General features: G+C 47.4%; 1 protein-coding gene across 1 annotated transcript in view; it reads left to right on the top strand.

The window, feature by feature from the left end:
* The window catches only part of RBM46 (RNA binding motif protein 46), a 36540-nt gene that overhangs the window by 4797 nt on the left and 9476 nt on the right, over positions 1-22267 (top strand). The window contains exon 2 of the mRNA XM_074993149.1: positions 21035-21502. Coding sequence (XP_074849250.1) covers positions 21035-21502 — 468 coding nt within the window. The remainder of the gene's footprint in view (positions 1-21034; positions 21503-22267) is intronic.

Genomic DNA, 22267 nt, shown 5'->3' with positions numbered 1-22267 from the left:
ATGTCCACTGCCCCTCCAGCCACTTTCACTCCCACCCTTGAAGGCACCCATCTTGGGCCAAATGAGCTGCGTCTACACGTGCACGCTACTTCGAAGTAGCGGCACCAACTTCGACGTTAGGCGGCAAGACGTCGAAGTCGCTAACCTCATGAGGAGATAGGAATAGCGCCCTACTTCGACGTTCAACGTCGAAGTAGGGACCGTGTAGACGATCCGCGTCCCGCAACGTCGAAATTGCTGGGTCCTCCATGGTGGCCATCAGCTGGGGGGTTGAGAGATGCTCTCTCTCCAGCCCCTGCAGGGCTCTATGGTCACCGTGGGCACCAGCTCTTAGCCCAGGGCTTCTGGCTGCTTCTGCGGCAGCTGGGGATCTATGCTGCAGGCACAGGGTCTGCAACCAGTTGTCAGCTCTGTGGATCTTGTGTTGTTTAGTGCAACTGTGTCTGGGAGGGGCCCTTTAAGGGAGCGGCTTGCTGTTGAGTCCGCCCTGTGACCCTGTCTGCAGCTGTGCCTGGCATCCCTATTTCGATGTGTGCTACTTTGACGTGTAGACGTTCCCTCGCTGCGCCTATTTCGATGTTGGGCTGAGCAACGTCGAAGTTGAACATCGACGTTGCCGGCCCTGGAGGATGTGTAGACGTTATTCATCGAAATAGACTATTTCGATGTCGGCTGCACGTGTAGACGTAGCCATGGTGTGATAAGCCAACTAGCGCTCCAGATATGGGATTGCCCTGGGAGATCACCCAGATGACTGTGTCATCTCACTTGGTACTCCAGCCACTCCCCCTCCTTCCTGAAAGCACCCTAGTTCCTGAAAATATTACAGGAACAGAGTACAGCTTGTGGTACTGCTCCCACCTTCTATAAAGGGTATTGTGGGGTGAGTGCGGGAATTGGTTGGAGGGCCAGTTGACACTCCCTTCGGTGTGCTGCTTTGGCGGGGGGAGGGAGTCAGTCCTCATTGCCTGTAACTATTACAGTCAGTATTACAGCCAGTCCTGATTGCCTGTAACAAAAGTAACTGTGGGGGCTGCCCCTCCACTCTATGAGAGGTGTCATGGGGCTGCAGGGTATCAACACCCATCCCCCCAGAAATCTTTGCTGCAGGAGGAGACTCCCTCCCCCCTGCTGACAGCAAGCCTGTGAACGTCTTGGAGCCCTTACTGGCTACGTCTACACGTGAAGCCTACATCGAAGTAGCCTATTTCGATGAATAGCGTCTACACGTCCTCCAGGGCCGGCAACGTCGATGTTCAACTTCGACGTTGCGCAGCCCAACATCGAAATAGGCGCAGCGAGGGAACGTCTACACGGCCAAGTAGCACACATCGAAATAGGGATGCCAGGCACAGCTGCAGACAGGGTCACCGGGCGGACTAGCGCTTCCGGGGCAACAGCTAGCCGCTCCCTTAAAGGGCCCCTCCCAGACACACTCAGCCTGCACAGCACGTGGTCTGAGGAGCCATAGGCACACAGACCCCGGGCGCCGCAGTCATGGACCCCCAGCAGCAGCAGCAGCTAGAGGTCCACTCAGCCCTCCCGGCAGGAGCAGGGCTTGCCCTGCTCCGTGCCATGCGGGAGGCAGCTGAGCACCTCCTTGCCCCAGAGGAGGAGATGCCCCCAGGGCAGCAGGGCTCAACCCCTACCCCTGCAGCACCCCGCCCCCCCCGCCCGCCTCACTCGCCGGTGGCTGTGGAGCTACCCCACCAGCACCGACTGGTGGGAGCGGCTGGTGCTTGGGGAGTGGGACGACGACCGCTGGCTCAGGAAATTCAGGATGAGCCGGCAGACATTCCTGGAGCTGTGCCAGTGGCTCACCCCCGCACTCAGGCACCAGGACACCGCCATGCGGCGTGCCCTCACAGTGCAGAAACGGGTCGGCGTTGCTGTCTGGAAGCTGGCCGCTCCAGACAGCTACCGATCCGTGGGGCAGCAGTTTGGTGTCGGCAAGGCCACCGTCGGGGCTGTCTTCATGGAGGTAAGCGAACCCCTGGGGGGAGGGCAGGGGAGGGGAGGCCAGGGCAGGGCAGGGCAGGGCAGGGCAGGGGGGCCAAAGCAGGGCAGGGCAGGGCAGGGAGGGGGGGCCAGGGCAGGGCAGGGCAGGGCATGGGAGCCAGGGCAGGTGGGCCAGAGCAGGGCAGGGCAGGGCCACGCACACCCTGCTCACCCCTCATTGGTGCTGTCCCATGTGCTTTCTCTGCAGGTTGTGCGTGCCATCAACGCCATGCTCCTGCACAGGCTCGTGAGGCTGGGGGACCCAGATGCCACCATCGCGGGCTTTGCCACCGTGGGCTTCCCCAATTGCTTCGGGGGTCTGGATGGGACTCACATCCCCATCCGCGCCCCGCATCACAGTGGAGGACGATATCGCACTCGAAAGGGCTACCATTCTGTCGTCCAGGCCTTGGTGGACAGCCGGGGACGTTTCCAGGACATTTACGTGGGCTGGCCTGGCAGCACCCACGACGCCCGGGTTTTCCGGAACTCGGGCCTGTGCCGCCGGCTGGAGGCGGGGACCTACATCCCCCAGCGGGAGAGCCCTCTGGGGGACACCACCATGCCCTTCTGCGTCATCACAGATGCGGCCTACCCCATCTGGCCGTGGCTCATGCACCCCTACACGGGCCATCTCTCCGCTAGCCAGGAGCGCTTCAACGAGCGCCTGAACCACGCGCGCCAGGTGGTGGAGCGCTCATTTGGCTGCCTGAAGGGATGCTGGAGATGTCTCCTGACCCGCCTGGATGCGGGCCCCAACAACATCCCCCAGATTGTGGGTGCCTGCTGTGCCCTGCACAGTTTGGTCGAGAGCAAGGGGGAGACCTTTTTCCAGGGCTGGGCTGCGGAGGCCGGCAGGGCACACGTCCAGCCACCTGCTGCCCCCAGTCGGCAGGTGGACCCCGAGGGGACCCGGGTCCCGGAGGCCCTGCGGGCCCACTTCGATGAACAGGCCACGGGGTGAACTCTACCCAGGCCCCCTACTGCCCGCCCCTTCCTCCCCCCCACTCCTGCCGCAACGCCCACACCATGGAGCACCCCACCGCCCCCCCGTCACTTGTCCTGGACAAATGACAGCATGCACTTGTGGCTGAACATAAACTTTTTTTTTTCTTTCCGAAGCTTTTTTTTTATGACTGTAAATAAATATATGAACCACAAACCAAAAACTATGTACAAACGTTGAACAAAAGCAATATGTACAAAAATAAAACAATACAAAGAAACAACTGTCCGCAATAATAAAAAGAAAACCAGGGAGGATAAAGGGGAGAACTATTTACATGGGGGGGACGGGGCAAACTGGGGGCCGAAAAAAACAGGGTCCAACTATATACAAGGGGGGGGAGCCACATCCCGGGCCCCTCGCCCCTATAGCCCGGCACCGGGCGTTGGCGGCCGGGAGCCCCGCCGCGGTTGCAGCCTGGTCCGTGGCTGGGTGGGAGCGGGCTGGACCGGAAGGTACGGTGGCCGGCGAGTGTCAGGTGGCTCCAGGGGTTCCTCGGCGCTCCGGCCCTCGCCGGTGGGTGGCGGGGCGACGGCGGATGGGACGGCGACGGGCGGAGCAGCTGGTGTTGGGGCTGCAGTAGCAGGCAGGGCGGGCGATGTTGCGGCCGGCGTGGCATGGGGGGCCAGGTAGTCCACTAGGTGGTTAAATGTGTCCATGTAGGCCCCCCATGCCTCCTGGTGCCAGGCCAGCGCCCGCTCCTGCAGCTGAAGGTGCTGCTCTGCGACCTCCAGCTGCTGACGGTGGATGGCCAGCAGCTGGGGGTCCGTCGCCGTCGGTGGTTGGTGGCGCGGGGTCTGCCGTCTAGCCCGCCGTGGGGCCGGTCGGTCCTCGGCCAAGGGGCTGGCCTGGAGCGATGGTCCCGGAGGGCTCTCCTGGACGACTGACGCCTCGCTGGCGCTCTCTTCCGGTCCTTCTGATGGTGCAGGTGCAGGACACAGGAGAGATGGGGGGAAAGAAGAATGGAGACAGGTGTTAGTGTGGGCCCCGAGCCGTGGCCTTTGTCCCCCCAGCCCTGTGCTGCAGGTTCCCCATCCCCGTCCCCGGGAGATGCTGCTGTGATGGATGGGGTTCAGGGGTCCCCCTGCCCTGCACCCCATCCCCTGGTGGGAGCGACTCTCACTTCACCCTGCAGGGTCTGAGAGCAGGAGAGGTTTCTTAGGCCACAGATGCCTAGTTTCTGCCAGGAGTGACAGCACCAGCTGTCGGAAGAGACAGTCCTTCCAACCCGTCGTGGGGAGAAGACCCCAAGGGGTGCCCCTCGGGGATGCAGCTTTCCCCCTCCTCAGGCTGGCTGCCTTCCAGCTCTCCCTTCCCCTAGCCTCTACCTGTGGGCCCCGCCCTCGCCCCCCAAGTCCAAGCCAGCTTGGCTCCTCCCTCCTGTTTGTTCAGGGCAGAGGTGTCACCTGCCAGCTGTAGCCCCAGGATCCTCCTTTGCCCCTGGGAGCTATTCGGCTCTTGTTGCTCATATGTAGCCTGAGTCTCCCTTTGGCACTCCCCCCACTCCATCACATGCTGCTGCTGCGGGGTGTCCCACCCCCTCCTCCCGGGGGCCCATCGAGGTTCCGCTCCCCCCTGGCCCGGGGATGGGGCATGGCACTGTCATGCGGGGTGGGGGGGTGGGCAGGGGCTGATGGATGCAGTGCTGTGAGGGCCATGGCCCTGGTGTCCTTGGGGCCATGGCCATGTGAGCATGTGGGGGGCCCTGGACACATATCTCTTACCCCCGCCCCTCAAGCCCAGGGGTGTCCACCAGAGGGGGGTACCTACCTGTCGGTCCGCTCCCACGGTCCGGAGATCCCTGGGGGGCGGAGGCCCTGCTGCTGCTCCGGAATGGCAGGAGCAGGATCTGCAGGCTGGATTCTGCGGAGGAGGAGCCCCCCTCCTCCTCCTCCTTCTCCTCCTCCTGCCGCGATGTCCCAAGGGTGGCCTCCGGGGCGGACTCCGGCTGCAGGGCCTGCTGGGGCTCGTCAGCCGAGGTGTCAAGGGTGGCCGGAGGGGAGGAGGTGTGCCGGGAGCCCAGGATGTCCCTGAGCTCCCTGTAAAAGGGGCAAGTGACGGGGGCAGTCCCAGATCGGCTGGCCGCATCCCGGGCCCGGGAGTAACCCTGCCGCAGCTCCTTGACCTTACTCCTGACGTTCAGGAGTGCGGGCAGGGTGACCCCGGGCAGCCAGGCCGTCGGCCAGCCGAGCGAACGTATCCGCGTTCTGCCTCTTGCCCCCCATTACCTGGAGCACCTTCTCCTCGCTCCAGAGCCCCAGCAGGTCCCGCAGCTCAGCCTCCGTCTGGGAGGGGCCCCGCTGCCGCTTGCCAGCCTGGCTGCCCTGGCTCCCCTTGGGGAGGGTCCGCTGGGGGGGCTGCCGGCCAGCCATCGCAGCTGTGTGGGGCTGAGGGTGGTGCAGGCTGGCCGCGTGTGCAGGCTGGAGCCTGCACGTTCCCTCAGCTTCCTGCAGAGTCAGGGAGGGGGAGGGGACCTTTAAGGGGCCGCTCCACGCGGCCACCAGTGAGCTGAGGGGCTGGAGAGAGCGTCTCTCAACCCCCCAGCTGATGGCCGCCATGGAGGACCCAGCAATTTCGACGTTGCGGGACGCGGATCGTCTACACGTTGAACGTCGAAGTAGGGCGTTATTCCGATCCCCTCATGAGGTTAGTGACTTCGACGTCTCGCCGCCTAACGTCGAAGTTAACTTCGAAATAGTGCCCGACGCGTGTAGCCGCGACGGGTGCTATTTCGAAGTTAGTGCCGCTACTTCGAAGTAGCGTGCACGTGTAGACACAGCTACTGTGTGCACGCCAGGACATGGTACTGTCTGGCAGCATGGTCTGCACTGCACCACAGACGCTTGCTTTTATTGGGTTGGGGGCTAGCCACATGATGGGGTTGGGCACAGGATATACCCCGACTGCATGGTGCCTGTGGAGTGGGTGGGGGGCTTCCCCTGTACAAATGTGAACTGCAGAAAAGAAGTTTCTTGGCCTCACATACAAGTACGACCCCCACAGCCTAGCTGCGGTGTGATGTGGTGGAGTAGGTGTTGGCACCAGTGCTGGAAGAAAATCTTTCCGCTTCTGCTATATCCTGTGCACGCAAGAAGTCACCGCTCTGTTGTGGGGCTATTTTTTCATGGGTAGATGTGGTCACCATGTTGATAATTAAGAAGTTTTTCTGCGTCATACAAGTCTGACGACCACAGCATAGCTGCCATGGGCTTCCTAGTGCAGAATTCAGATTCACAGCTTTGTGTTACCTAATTCTTGTGCACCTGGAGAGCAGCGGAGACTGAAGCAGCCAGAGCGGACAACTGTGGGGCATTGTAGGATACATATGGGACACCTCTGGAGGCTAATAAAGTCAATTTAAAAACATGTCATTTCCACACTAGCCTTAATTCGAACTTTTAAATTCAAACTTAATGCTACGTTGACTTGCTTTCTGGTTGTAATAATATCAACCTTAGTGCTCCCTAAAATTGACCTAATGATATTTAGAGTGAAGATAGTGGCGCAAAATTGAGCTAACTGCTGTAAAATCAACTTTGTTTAGTGTAGACGTAGCCTTAGATGTGCTTTAGGTTTCTAAGCTTTTTTTATTTCTCATGCATTCCAAGTTGTGCAAGTGGAAGCATAAGGGGGTATAGGTTACTATTAAGATTGGTCTGCAAAATTCAAACTATAATTTTTAAAGCATCCAATATTTCATATGTAGTCGTGACTGATAACATATCAGACCTGTGGTGACAACAGAGAATCTGTACACATGAAGACTTATCTTGGCAAAAGGATAGATAAATGGAATTGGTGGGTACTTCTGCACACCAACTATAGATTTGTCTGATTTCTCACTTCTTCAGTTAGGAAATGCTGTTCTTTAGTCTAGTGCACCACTGATTCATATATTTTTGTTCTGAGAGTGATTGAAATGAGGGACAGTTAAATGAGAGTGGTTATTCCAGTCTTAATTTGAAATAACTGATATATGGAAACTAGGATGGATACTTTAAGCTACTAGTGTAAAGATCATAATACACACAGTAGTTCATGGTATGCTTTGTATTTAAGTCACTGTATGATTTCAGGTGCATATTCAGAATTTGACATGGGATGGAATACAATTCTTTAATATTTTTCAAAGGAAAATTCACCTGTTTTGTTTGAAGATTCTTAAATTCCTAAATGTAAGATTTTTTCTTTGGATAAACAAACTTAAATCTGAAGTGTATATAAAACAAAATTTGGCATCTGCTTGTGAAACTGCAGAAAAATGGCAGAAGCAAAATGGGTACAGTTTTCTTACAGTTTGCATTAGGAGAGAAAACAGTAGAATACAAGTTATTTATAAGACATGTAAAGAATGCAGGATTTTCTTATGCCTACAAAGTAAAAAATATGCCATGTTTGTTTTTGCAAGTGTAAGCATTTTGTTCTGTATCTTACCATAAGCAAAATATGGAATATCATAGAATCCTAGGGATGAAAGGGAGCTCAGCAGGTCATCGAGTCCAGCCCCCTGCCTAAAGCAGGAGCAATCCCAAGCAGGACTTTGTCAAGCTGGGACTTAAAAACATCTAGGGATGGAGATTCTACCATCTCTCTTGGTAACACATTCAAGTGCTTCATCACCCTGCAAGTGAAATAATTTTTCCTAATATCCAACCTGGATCTCTTCACTGCAACATGAGACATTGTTCTGCCATGTGTCACTACTGAGAACAGTCTCTCTCCATATTCTTTAGAGCCCCCTTTTAGGAAGTTGAAGGCTGCTATCAAATCTCCCTTCAGTCTTCTCTTCTGTAAATTTGGTAAGCCTAGATCTCTCAGCTTGTCCTCATAGGTCATGTGTTGCACTCCCTAATCATTTTTGTTGCCCTCTGTTGGACCTGCTTCAGTGCATCCCCATGCTTTCTATACTAGGGGCTCCAGAACTGAATGCAATACTCCAGATGTGGCCTCACAAGTGCTGAATAGAGGGGAATAATAACTGTTTTAGATCTGCTGGAAATGCTCTTCTTGTGCACCCCAATATCCCATTAGCCTTCTTGGCTACAAGGGCACACTGTTGACTCATTGAGCCTCTCCTCCACTGTAATCCCCAGGTCCTTTTCTGCTGTACTGCTACTTAACCATTCGGTCACCAGCCTGTAACAATGTTTGCGATTTTTCCATCCCAAGTGCAGGACTCTGTACTTGTGCTTGTTGAAATTCATCATAATACTTTTGGCCAAATTCTCCAATTTATCTAGGTCACTCTGGAACTTATCCCTGCCCTCCAATATATATACTTCTCACCCTGTCTTAGTGTCATCAGCAAATTTGCTGAGGGTGCAATCCATCCCCTCATCCAGGTCACTAATAAAGATATTGAACAATGCTGGCCCTAGAACTGATCCCTGGGGACACTTCACTTGAAACTCACTTCCAGCCAGACAGTGAGCTATTGAACGCTACCTGTTGGGTCCAACCGTGCGGCCAGTTTTTGATCCATCTTACAGTCCTTGTAGCCAATCCATATTTCGTTAATTTATGGGCAAGAATGTAGTGGGAAACTGTATCAAAAGCATTGCTAAAGTCAAGGTATATCGCATCCATTGACTTCTTCATGTCCACAGATCCAGTTACTTCATTATAGAAGTTAATCAGATTGGTCAGGCATGATTTGCCCTTGGTGAATCCCTGTTGATTACTCTTGATCTCTTTCCCATCTTCCAAGTGCTTCAAAATGGATTCCTTGAGGATTCCCTCCATGTTTTTTCTGGGAACCATTACCCCTGGGGCTTTGGATAACAAGGGGTATATAACACCTGTCAAAAGAACAGATTTGACCCCTCGGTATCTATCACCCATGAGTATAGGCCCGAAAAGGAAAAAACAGACTGAGGTTAGGGTGTAAACAAGGTAAATTGTAGTAAGGGATTTGTTATAATAAAAAGGAAAAATGGGGAAAAACCCTTTGAAAACTAATAACTCTTAACTAAATCATGGAAATGAACAGTAAAACCTCCTAAAATCCCAGCTGGATTACCTGTGAAAATAAACTGGCAAGTTATACCCCAAATTATGGTTATTTCACCACTTTGTTGGATTGGAGCTGGCAGGGTCGAAGGGTTGTTGTTCAGGACCTTCTCACTTGGGGCTGATTTAGAGCCCGTAGGGAGGAACATCGGTAATAGTGCTGGAATCCTGAAGAGGATCACAGGCAGATGACAGGCAGGATGGCAAGCAGTGGATGGAATGTCCTCTTCCAAGCTGGTAACCTACATGCACACTGCTGCTCAGATGAACAGCAGCCCTCTCAGGCAGCATCTGGATTTACAAAGCCTCAGAGGCTGGGAAGTTCTGAGATGACTTTCAGGGGCCAGCAGAAAAAGTGGGAGATTCTGGTCATAGCCAGTTCTTGTTTATCACTTTGAGGAGGCCCCCCTCCTTGCTGGTCTAAGGTCACATGACTTGTACCATCTCCATTTTATTTTTGCATAAATCACCATATTGAATAATATATTAACCTATTTACATAGCTGGTATCTTCTGCTGTGAGGTCAGCCTACAGAAATGAGGTAAGGCTGACTGCTATATAGTTTTCTGTATTGTCCTTGTCTTTCCATTTTTAAAGATGGGTGCTGCATTTGCCTTTTTGCAGTTTTTAAAGATAATGGCCAAAGGTTCTGCAATGACACTTGCCAGTTCCCTCAATACCCTTGGATTTGTGTATGTCTAGCTTTTCTAAATAGTGCTTAACCTGTTCTTTCCCCACTGAGGGCTCCCCACCGCCTTCCCATACTGCGTTGCCTAGTGTCGTAGTCTGGGAGCGGACCTTGTCTGTGAAGACAGGCAAAAAAAGCACTGAGTACTTCAGCTTTTCCCACATCATCTGTCACCAGGTTACCTCCCTCATCCAGTAATGGCCCCACACCCCACTCCTTAATCACTATCTTGTTAACATGTCTGTAAAAACCTTTCTTGTTACCCTTCACGTCCCTTGCTAGCTGCAGTGGTTTCATCTTTCTGATTCCTCCCCTGCCTTCTCCAACAATATATTTATGCTCCTCATTAGTCATCTGTCCAAGTTTCCACTTCTTGTATGCATCCCTTTTGAGTTTAAGGTCACCAAGGATTTCCTTGGTAAGCCAAGCTGGTTGCCTACCATATCGCTTTTTCTTACTGCTCTTTGGAGTGGTTTGTTCCTGTGCTTTCAATAAGGCTTCTTTAAAATACTGCCAGTTCTCCTGAACTCCTTTGCCCTTTATATTTGCTTCCCAGGGGATCCTGCCCATCAGTTCTCTGAGTGAGTCAAAGTCTGCTCTTTTGAAATCAAAGGTGGTCTGTATTTTTACTGCTCACTTTTCTTCCTTTTGTCAGGATCCTGAAATCCATCGTCTCACGATCGCTGCAGCCCAGGTTGCCACCCACTTCTATTTCTCCTACTAGCTCTTCTTTGTTTGTGAGTAGCAGGTCAAGCTGCACACAGCCTGTGATTGGTTCCTTCAGCATTTATACCAAGAATTAATCCCAACATTCTCCAAAAACTTTGTGGGTTAGCTGTGTGCTGCTGTATTGGTCTCCCAACAAATGTCAGTTTCAGGGCCACAGCTTAAGGGCCCCAAACATATGTTTATTACCCAACAATACATTCAGGTCAAGCATAATGTTTACAGGGTTGAGCAACGGGACTCATGTTAGAAGATTACGAAGCATATTATTGCAAATGTTGAACCTAACCTGTATTTGGAACTGTAATTGAGTAAGTGGAAAACATACCATAGGGATCTGCATTAATTTTGCAGCATGAATTGGAAAGGAGAACATGGCAGTTGTTTTGGAACTTTACATGTTTGATAGTAAAATGTAATAATTTTTCAGCACAAAAGAGATTCAGTATTTGATCTTTTTGTGATAAAGAGCATTTTTTAATATATAGTCTGGGATACTTTATTTTTGTAATAATAAGCATCCAGAGTGTTAAATCAACTGCATAATCACAGAGGGTGGAAGTCTAAATAGTCTTTGAAGCCACTTGAAGTGCTTTAATGGGCTTGAAGGCTGTGCTGTGCTCTGCTCAAATGATAGCTTGAAGAACCTGAGCATGTGAGCAGTTTCATGGTGCTGCTTAGCTGTATCCAAGGAGAGGGAATAGACCTCTCCTGGATTGCATGTGGATAGACTGACCTCAGACACAGCATTCTTCCACTATATTTAAGAGATGGATGAGAATTCTCCCCATGGCTTCTGGGGGTGGGATGAGGTCACAGTCTACTTCCAGCAGAGACAATCTTTTATGGCAGCTCATGTTAAGGTTATATGCAGTCTCTAACATTGGGTAGAAAAGGAAAGGGGAACCAAAACGTATGTGTGTGATGTATTTTGTTTTTTTCGGAGGACTAGAGTGAGGAAAAAAGAAGGAACACTGAGAAACAGAAACCTGAAAAACAGGAGAGGAGGGAGAACGGTGGAGATGAAAATAGAAGCAACTTCTACAGTTAAGGATGTGAAATGACATTTTTTTCTGTCAATGCAGTTAATCACTATTATGTTACTTGTATAGCTGAAACATGGAAGATATATTGAAGAGAGATGTGTTCATCATCGGAGGAGATTGGAATGTGAAGGTTAGAACAAATAATGAAGGTTGGGAGAGAGTCATGGGAAGGTTTGGATACGGAAAGAAAAACGAATGAGGTGAGAAAATACTAGACTTTGCTATAGAGCACAAGATGGTGATCTGCAACACGAGAATCCAACAAAAGGACTGTAGGAAGTGGACATGGCGATAGAATGATATGAAATCCAAGAACATGATAGGTATGATCTTGATAAGAAGAGAGGTAACATCAGTACAGCAATACCAAACTTTCCAAGGAGTGGATATAGACTTGGACCACAGTCTAGTGATCTCAAACATCAAGATGAAACTCAGGAGAAGGAATAAGACGCAGCTTAAGAAAAGAAGAGACACGGCGAGGCTAGGTAAGGAAGTAATAGGGAATGCATGCAGAGCAGCACTTGAAGAGAAGATTAGGAATGCAGCCACAGAGAAAGAGCTAGGTAAGAGAGTCAAAGGGATAGCCACAGCAATGAAAGAGGCAGTAGGGCAGACTGTTCCAGAAAAAGAGAACATCAGTAAGAAGTGGGTTATACAGGAGGTGCTGTAGTTGGTCCAAGGGAAGAGAGTGTTAAAGATTAGAAGGGCTGTTTCCAAGAGGGTGGGACAGCAATATAGAGTGAAATGCAATGCGGTAAGGAAGAGGCCAAAAAGAATAAGGTGAAATGATTAGAGGTATGGTGTGAAGATATAAAGAGGTATTATGGCGAGTATAAGAACAGGGAGGTGTATAAGATGATCAGGAATATTAATAGGAAGGGGTAGCTGAAGCAGATGGCAATCAAAGATGAGTAAGGGGCTAATGAACAAGGGGAAGGTTGTGCAGCGATGGAGGAACATTACATCAATCTGTACAAAGCGCAGTTGGACCCAAGTGTCTCAGAGAGACTGATCACAGAATTGAAAGAGAGATCTCCACTGAGCATTGAGAGTGAGACCAATATTTTGAAGGAGGAAGTAGCAAGAGCGGTGAAATGACTAAACAACAACAAGAGCCCTGGAAATAAGATTATGAGAGAGATGATTAAGTATGGTGGGGAAAGTATGGTTCAGGAAATACACCGACTATATAGTATAGCATGGAAAGAAGGGAAGGCACCTAAGGAATGGACAGGATTTGTGCTAGTGACAATACGCAAGAAAGGAAGTTGCATTGGAGTGCAAAAACTACAGAACAATTGCCCTAACAAGTCATCTAGGCAAGGTGCTGATGATGATACTGACAGACTGAGATTGTAGGTAGAAGAACATCTAGCAGATGAGCAAGTGGGATTCAAGAAAGATAGAAGTACGATACGGCAGATACTGGCACTAAGATTGATAGTGGAGAAATCTTGATGAGAGAACAAGAGCATGTACAATTGCTTTTCAGATGTTTGACAGCATAGATTAGAAAGTGACTTGAGTGGTGTTGTATGGAATGGACAGCAGACTGATACAGGTGTTGAAGAATATCGAAAATGTGGAGGCAGCAGTGAGAACATGTGGAGAGTTAGGGAAGTTGGTTTAGAATGAGTAGAAGTGCGAGACAAGGAGAGCTAATATCACTGAGTATCTTCATCAGTTGCTGAGAGCGCGATGGACAAGACTAAGAGAGGAGGTATCTGTGCACGGGATGAGAATCAACAACTTGACGTTTGTGGATGATATAGTCATTGAAGAAAACGAAAAGCTATAGAGAATGGTATAGGTGCTAAATGAGAAAGGGAAGTGGTATGGATTGACTGTGAACATTGATAAAACAAAAGCAATGGTATTTCGAGATAAGAAGGAAGGTCAGTGTAGGTGGGATCGAACTAGAGAACATAGAGGAATTCATGTATCTGGGGAGCAACATAATGTATGGTGTAGACTGTAAGAATAATAGTGACTAGAATAACAAAAGCAAGAGCAAGTTTGAAGGCGATGGATAAGATCTGGAAAAGCGATTAGCATAGGAATGAAGCTGAGTGTCTTGAAAACGTGTGTATTGAGCTGCGTGTTGTATGGATGTGACACGTGGGTGATAATGACAGATTCGAAGAGAAAGGTGTTGCCATTCAGGGGGAGTTGTTATAAAAAGATGCTGTGAATAGTATGAATGCAGGTCACCAGCGAGGAATTATATAGGAAGATACAGCCGAAAGAGAACCTACTACAGAAAGTTATGTAATGGAAATTACAGCTGTTCAGGTATATCTGCAGAGTGATTGATAAACGAAAAATCAAGAGCCTGATATTCAGCATAATGGATGGTTTGAATAGGAGAGTGTTAGCTGACACTAAAGGGGTGGCTGATTGGCATAGTACTTAGTGCCAGAAGGAGTCTCTTTTACATCCGAGTCTTTAACTGGTAGGACAGACTGTCCCTTCGCAGCAGGCAGCCAGGGTGGCTGACAGATGCCCCAGGAGTTTGCCCCTTGGCAGGCAGTCAAACTCAATGCCCAGTTTCCAGCACAGTAGCACCACCTAAGGGATTAATTGGCCAGAAGCCATCTAGAGTTCTTTGGTTGTGTATGTCTCGATGCAGTCACTGGAGGAGTTAGGCTTAGCGTAGTGGTTACTATGATTTATTACAGTGAAAAGTTTAGCATATAAGAGATGTAAACTTATAGGTGATTTAGATTGTTAAACTTAACTTTTAGTTACAACAACGACACTTAACCTATTAAATGCATGCAAAATAATACATAGCAGGTATAATTCTCACCCCTGCATCATCCGACTCCAGTGTTGCCAGCATCTGTCACTCAATCCCTTGGGAAGAAGAGTACAAGGACGGCGTCCCCTTACCTCGGGAGGCAAAGGCCCTTTCTGACCAGCAGGTCAGGCAATTGCAGCTCAGCTCGTGTGCTGCTAGGCCCTACTTTATACCCCTTGGGTCACGTACACATTTTTCTTAACACCAGTTGTGCTGGTACGTCTCAGTGATGCCAGTCTCAAAAGATGGTTACTAGATTAATTTGCATTTGTTAGGTGAAGATAGCTAGATGTTAGCCAAATCATTAAGACAGAACATTCTTTTCACACGGGCATAGGATTCCTCTCCTGGAACGTTACGCGGGCATATCGCTACCAGTACTGTTCAAGGGTGGCCTGAGACACCCGGCTCCAGGAACAGCCTGTTACTTCCTTTGTTTATTCTTCTGTGCTTCCCATGGTTTCAGTGACTCAGCACATCTGTGCCTTGAAGTAGTTACAGTGGGAGGAGGGGGTGGTGGTTTGGGGGGGACGGTTTGTCTGGCTACAGAGAGGCAGACTCCACAGAGAATGGGTAGATGATGTAGTAGATTGGTGCAGAGCAAGTCTACAGAAACTAGCCACTCTGCATTGGACAGGGAAAGATGGAAGGAAATTATGAGGGAGAAATCGGATGCCAATGAGTGCTGAACGTATGGTTGTTGATGATATACTACACTGTTTTGTTGACAGAACAGAGGAGCTGTACACATGACAATGCTTTCCCTACCGATTTAGTTCCCCAGCTATGCCACTATAATAAAGCTTACATCAGTGAGCTACATAGCACTTTTTGTGACATAAGAAAATGCAAAGTGACCTTGAGGAATTGTTGCTCAATGGTTGTCACAACAGCTCTTGTATGCAGTTTCTACTGAGCTACACTGTAGCCAGGTACACAGCTATGTGCTCCTCCCCTTTAAAGTTGCAACAATTTCTGATACTTGACTTACTGTTCACTTGGCATGGACAGCTTATTGCACCTTCCCACCGGAAGCTTTCTGGAGCAGACCTAAGTTGCTGGATGTATTGGGTTTGTGGGGAGAGGAATCTGTGCAGTCACAGCTCTTGTACAGCCAAAGGAGTTTTGACACCTACAAGCAGATTGTTCGAGGCATTAATGAAGAAGGGGACAAAAGGAACATGCAGCAGTGCCATACTAAAATAAAGGAGCTGAGGTAGGTGTACCAGGAGACTTGCCTCGCAGCTCACAAAGATCCACATTCCTTTCCTCACCCTGCACATTTCTCTCATCTTCTGGGACAGTTGCAGTACCTCTAGCACTCCATCCTGGGGACATTTTATGTAAAGACAAGTGGATTTACATGTAGCTTGTGATCTTCACTTCAGTGAATGTTGCTGACAGTCCTTTGAAAGAAATGTTAATCTGCATATTTGCTGTTTCATAAAAATGAAATCTTACAGTGATTTTTTTCTTCTATTTGTGACTTGCACAGTGTGATTTCAGCAGAAATTCAAGAATTGGCAAATACCACATTTGCAGATTATAATTAATGCTCAGCTGGGAGTCATTACATAAGTCATTCAAGGTGCAAGTCAATAATGCAAGACTGAGGGCATTAGTGAAAAACACATTATTGTCAAAATAATCTTGGTGTCATGCTGCTCAGTATCACTTAGCAGGCAATTCACTGCATTACTTCAGCCTGCAGAAATTTTTCCTCAACTTGTCCAATGTTATGCAGAGCACAACAAGCTGATATGAGGATAGCAACGTTTTCCTCACTCAGGTCTAACCTGCCCAGTGCCAATAAACCTTCAATCTGTCTAATGCACATGCAGCAGGATTTCAGCAGCTGGGGTGAGCCTCTTGTTGAAGTGCTTCTTGCTGCTGCCAAGTTTTCCAGTGTAGGGTTTATGAGCCACAGGAGTAAGCAATAGACTCGGTCTCCCAGGATCACTATGGGCATATCCATATCCCCTATTAGAATCTTCTGGTCTGGAAAGAAACTTCCTGCATTCAGCTTTCTGCTCCTGTGTGCATCCTGCACTTTCCTTAACCACCCTTCACTGATGTGGGTGAAAAGCTCCTCATGATTCATCAGTGCCTTTGGTAGCGTAGAAAAGTATCTTTTTCTGTTGATGTACCCTATTGCAAGATGGTTTTAAGCCAAAATGGGAATATGTGTGCCATCTACCATGCAGCTGCACTTAGGGAATCCCATTTCGTAAAGCCATTCTCTGTTTTCTGCAAATTGCCCAAAGTCACAATCCTTCATAGCAGGAGGTGATGCATGGTCCTGCACACTTGCAACATTGCATTTCCCATGGTGGACTTCCCAATTGCAAAACGACTCATGATTTACTAGTAGTAGTCAGGAGTTGCTTGCTTCCCCGCGGTGATTTCCACTCTTCCACTGTTAGGGCGACTGTCCTTTTGGTGTCCTTGTACTGCAAGGCATAGGCAAGCTCTGCATGTGGTTCAAGGAAAGTGACTTTGCACATATGAAAGTGTTTTGTTTCTCAGGCCGAGTGTTATGGAATTGCTCATCGGCCACCACAACAGGGCTAGGTCCGACTTTAGGATTCTGCAAATACTACATTAAGGGCCCGATCCAAAACACAGGTTTATTGATATACAGAAGTACAGCTCGAGCTGGGTGCCTCCAGGGAGGGACCCCGCCTTGCAGAAACCATTAACAATTATACCCCCACAGTTTATAACACCGCCCATGCCCCTGCCCAGAGTCCAATCCCCTAATTTAGTAGGGGTCTTCACTCTTCCTAATTGGATGGATCCAGGTGCTGGGAAGATGATCTTGCTGTAGATGCCCGATCATCTTCAAGCAATTGTTATCCAAACTCCTTGCATTCCTTTCTCATTGCTGTCTTTTCAAACTCCTTTTCTGCTCATCAAGAACCAGTTTCTACTGGTTTTGCAGCCGCCTCCCTATTATTGTGCTCACGTCAGCCTGACCTGGGCCTAAGGCTTCAACAAATTTAGTGACTAGTGCTAAGCTAGGAGAACAAAATTTCTTATAACACTTCTTAAAGCATGTATACCAGTGATTCCCCATAACAATCCCTAATTTGAACTTTTCAGTAAAAAGAGCATTTATTTTGAGAACAAGCTGGTACATCTTAAAATATGCTTTTATATGGTATGCAACAGTTGAAAAATGAGACATAAATTTCCTTTAAAATAGTAGTTTTTAAAGCTTTGCAATAAAGCTTTGCTTTCCATAACAATTGAGTTACATACTGGAAATAATGTTAATTGGTAAATGTGAGATATATTTCAATCTTAACTTCAATGGGGGCGAGAGGCAGATTTTACCCTGTGTGCTCACACACAGTTATATATGAACAAATGATAGAACTTATGCATCACCCCATTTGTGTGTGCCATTGAGGCCGTGGGAGTCCGGCAGGCTTGTTTTCAGCTATCCTGAGCTGCCACCAGTGCGGCAAGGTCTGTGCTATTAAGTGTAGCGTGCTAGCTGAGTTAGCCTATGTCTGTCTGCCCATGCAAGCATGCCTCCCAGCAGCAATGCACACTGCTTTCTAATAACTGTGTTTTGGTGTGTTGGTACTTACGTACATATTTTGTCTCTCCACTTTAGCTTGTTGCCATGTTCCTCCAGGCAAAGTGTTCAAATATGAAAGAACACTGCTTTTCAGGTCCTTACGAGCAGAGATCTTTTTATGCTTCCACACACTGCTCTATGAACAAAAGGCATGAATATGGTAATGGGCAGTAGTGTTATGCCACAAGACGAACAGATCCTTCTCGATGGAAATCAATAGCCAGACTTCCATTGCATTGTGTATGATCAATACCACTAAGGTAACAATTAAGCAGTGCATTTTAAACATGGGATTAGCACTGTTTAAAGCAGTGGAACTTAAGTATTTGGCTTTGCTGAACTGGGAACTGGGAAGCAGAGTGGAAAAGTGGAGATACAAAATAACCCATCTGTTATTGGGAGTCAAACGAATGTGGCCTGTCATCTGGTCAATGCCTCAGGGGTGTCAGGACAGTGGTGGATTTGTAGTGGCCCCTATGGGGAGTGTAACTTGAATGGAACTATCAGAACTTCCTCTACACGCAGCCAACCGGGAGGATGGGAAGCCCCTTTGGGAGCATACAATTTATTCGGAAAGACTGCATTAAATATAGAGGGCATCCCCCTAAGGAATAGTCCTTATTGGGCCCTACAAGGCCATTACTTTGTGTGTGGTCAGAAAGCCTATAAGGTGTTACCAACCAATTGGACTGGTAGTTGTTACATGGCTCACGGAGTTCCCCACCTTTATGTGACCTCTTCCCTACCTATAGGGAAAATCAGAAACACACGGGACGCTCCCACTGAAAGTCGAGAAGAAACTGTCCAAAGGCTCAATAAAGCGCTAGATGGTAATGCAAAAAATCCCCTCTCAGAAGGGAAACTTGTAGGATGTTCTACCCTGGGGGTGATCCCACTCCTAACAGGGCCAGCTATGGCATGTATAGGCCGATATACCATCAGGCTACAGATGGTGTTAGAAAAAGTGGCTTTGGAATTGGAGGACTCTGTTAGGGATTTAGGAACAGCTATAGAGGCACTAAACAAGGAAGTGCAACAACTGAGAACTTACTCCCTGCAAAATAGGTTGGCTCTAGACTATCTTTTGGCTTCCCAGGGAGGAGTGTGTGCTCTAATTGGGTCCCAATGTTGTGTATATATCAATGATAGTAGTAATGAGATCTATAAGGAGGTGGTACAGGCTGAGGCCCATGCCTGGGCTGGAGCACAGACAGCCTACACCGCCCCTAATGGTGACTGGTTTCAGGACTTATTTTTGGGTTGGGGTCTGTCACCTTGGTTAAGTAGTTTATTCAGCCTGATAGTTAAAACTCTTCTCCTTGTGCTTATTGTTTTAATGATATTATGTTGTATGGCTTCATGTATCAGAGAGCTTATACAAAATATGTTAACATGCTCCATGCAAAGTTATCGCAAAATGCTTATGCAAAGTAGAGTATAGGTAGGCAGGGATGCCTACAAAATAAAAAGGCGGGGACTGTTATGGGGAATCACTGGTATACATGCTTTAAGACGTATACATGCTTTAAGAAGTGTTATAAGAAATTTTGTTCTCCTAGCTTAGCACTAGTCACTAAATTTGTTGAAGCCTTAGGCCCAGGTCAGGCTGACGTGAGCACAATAATAGGGAGGCGGCTGCAAAACCAGTAGAAACTGGTTCTTGATGAGCAGAAAAGGAGTTTGAAAAGACAGCAATGAGAAAGGAATGCAAGGAGTTTGGATAACAATTGCTTGAAGATGATCGGGCATCTACAGCAAGATCATCTTCCCAGCACCTGGATCCATCCAATTAGGAAGAGTGAAGACCCCTACTAAATTAGGGGATTGGACTCTGGGCAGGGGCATGGGCGGTGTTATAAACTGTGGGGGTATAATTGTTAATGGTTTCTGCAAGGCGGGGTCCCTCCCTGGAGGCACCCAGCTCGAGCTGTACTTCTGTACATCAATAAACCTGTGTTTTGGATCGGGCCCTTAATGTAGTATTTGCAGAATCCTAAAGTCGGACCTAGCCCTGTTGTGGTGGCCGGTGAGCAATTCCATAACACCAAGTAGCCATAGTCCACTTTGTGTAGCTACTCTGTAAATGTCAACATCGATCTTGAATTGTTTCTTCCCGTGGCATACAGAAAGGCAGGCAGCATGGATTCCTCTTCAGATTTGTAGGTAATGAAATACCACAGGATCAGCCATGTTCTGTTCATAAGACTTTTATAACTGGAGTGGCTTTGGAAACTGATAGTGAACAAAAAGTCTTCGGGGAGGTTGAAAAACAGCACACAATGCAGTCAGAAGCCCCTAAAATTATGGGATGGAGAAAAGTAGAGCCTGGGGCAATGATCTTTCTTTCTTTCTGATGCACTGCAGTCCATTCCCAAAAACCCTGGCGGGAGAAGGTGTGATAACTACCCAGGGTGCAATACTGTCATTGGTACTAGGATAGTATTTGTGGACAAATACTACTAATACATGGCATGTTGTGTGCACATGCACAAGCAATGTATTTATGATCTTTTGTGTAATATAAAGTCAGCTTAACCCTGTAATGTAGACATGGTCGTAGTCTGCTCCAACAATCATAAAAGCACTCTAGGTAATGTTAATATCAATTGGATGGTACGTATTAATTGAGGTAAAAGAAGCTGAAGTTGTCATTTCATTAACTCTTGTGATTCATAAATTTGGCACGAGGAATAGCAGTGGTAGCTTTTGGATGAACACATTTTGAGTGTTTTAAGCGGTATGTAAATCTCTGCCAGAACTATATATCAATTGAAGTCTTGAAAGTATTTGGATTGATTTCCACCCTTTCTTTTGTGCAGATATGTGCACTTTGGAAATGTAGACTGTAAATGGCTGTTTTTTTGGAATGGAGCATTAGGGATTTACTTCTGAAAATTACCTGTGTAGAATGTTTTTCCTCTAATTGCTTTATTATAACTTAGTAAAAGTCTTAAAAAAAAAGTCAAAATGCTGGATAGGGTTGTTTTATTTTCAGAGCTGTAGTAAGTCAAGAAAAGGTAATAAATATAACACAATACAATAGTTTTCTAACATACTGTACAGCATTACCAATAAAGCAAACATGCTCACAAATCTGAAAAAAAAATACTGTTTGAGAAAATTTGTGGTTATGGCATTCATACTTACTAGTTGCTGGGAAATTTTTTTAAGGTTGGGAAGGTCCTCCCCCACCTCGTGGCTGTGAAGTTTTTGTGGGAAAGATTCCTCGTGATATGTATGAAGATGAATTGGTTCCCGTTTTTGAGAGAGCTGGGAAGATTTATGAATTCAGACTGATGATGGAATTTAGCGGTGAGAATCGAGGCTATGCTTTTGTAATGTACACAACTAAAGAAGAAGCCCAGCTGGCCATCAGGATCCTTAATAATTATGAAATTCGTCCAGGAAAATTCATTGGTGTCTGTGTAAGCTTAGACAACTGCAGGTTATTTATCGGAGCTATTCCAAAAGAGAAAAAGAAAGAAGAAATCTTGGATGAAATGAAGAAAGTTACAGAAGGAGTGGTTGATGTTATTGTTTATCCAAGTGCTACTGACAAGACTAAAAATCGTGGCTTTGCCTTTGTAGAATATGAGTCTCATAGGGCTGCTGCTATGGCTAGAAGAAAACTAATTCCAGGTAAGTCTTTTTAATTTTGTTGTTGTTTTTGAAATTTAAAAATTAAAACATTTATAATGGATCTCCACTTTTCATTGTGTGCTTTATACCGCCTTTGTCTCATTCAGTTGATTTCACAGGGACATTTAGTTGTATCTTGAATGGAGTTTTCTTCTTTAATTGAGGGTGGGTAGCGGGGAAGGTGAATATTCTGGAATTAGGTAAGGCAGAGAGACCAAAAGGTTCAGTAGGAAGGTGGGAGTAGGAAGGAAAAGGAGCAAAGAGATCAGAGGAAGCAGAATTGGAGAATCAAGAAACAAAGGCAAAGAAAACAAATACTGCCAAAGACTGGGCATGAAATCCTGGCCCCATTGAAATGGCTGACAGAACTGCCATTGACTTTACACAAAATCTAACATTGGTTATGGACAACAAACACTGACTTTATACAAACCTTGAAAAGTAAAGTCAGAAATAATAAGGCCAACTCACCAATGTAAGAAAAAATATTGTATGACACTCAAATTTAAACTTTTTAAAAACATAACATGTTCCATCATCTTCAGTGAATTTGTATAAATGTATAGTGGGGAAATTAATTAACAGGAACGCACAAATTTTGTGTTTTGTCCATCCCCCCACCACAAAGTGTATTTTGAAAGTACATGCATCACCAACTAGCAAAATTTTTAACTACTTGAATACACAGATTTTGTAAAAGCAGACATCTTTAGCAAAACTGGCACTGGTTTTGATTTATGTAGAAGCAATCTGAGTACTTACTTA

The sequence above is a fragment of the Carettochelys insculpta genome, chromosome 4 (genome assembly GCF_033958435.1).
Source record: "Carettochelys insculpta isolate YL-2023 chromosome 4, ASM3395843v1, whole genome shotgun sequence".
NCBI lineage: Eukaryota > Metazoa > Chordata > Testudines > Carettochelyidae > Carettochelys > Carettochelys insculpta.
This window is presented reverse-complemented; position numbering and strand designations above follow the sequence as displayed.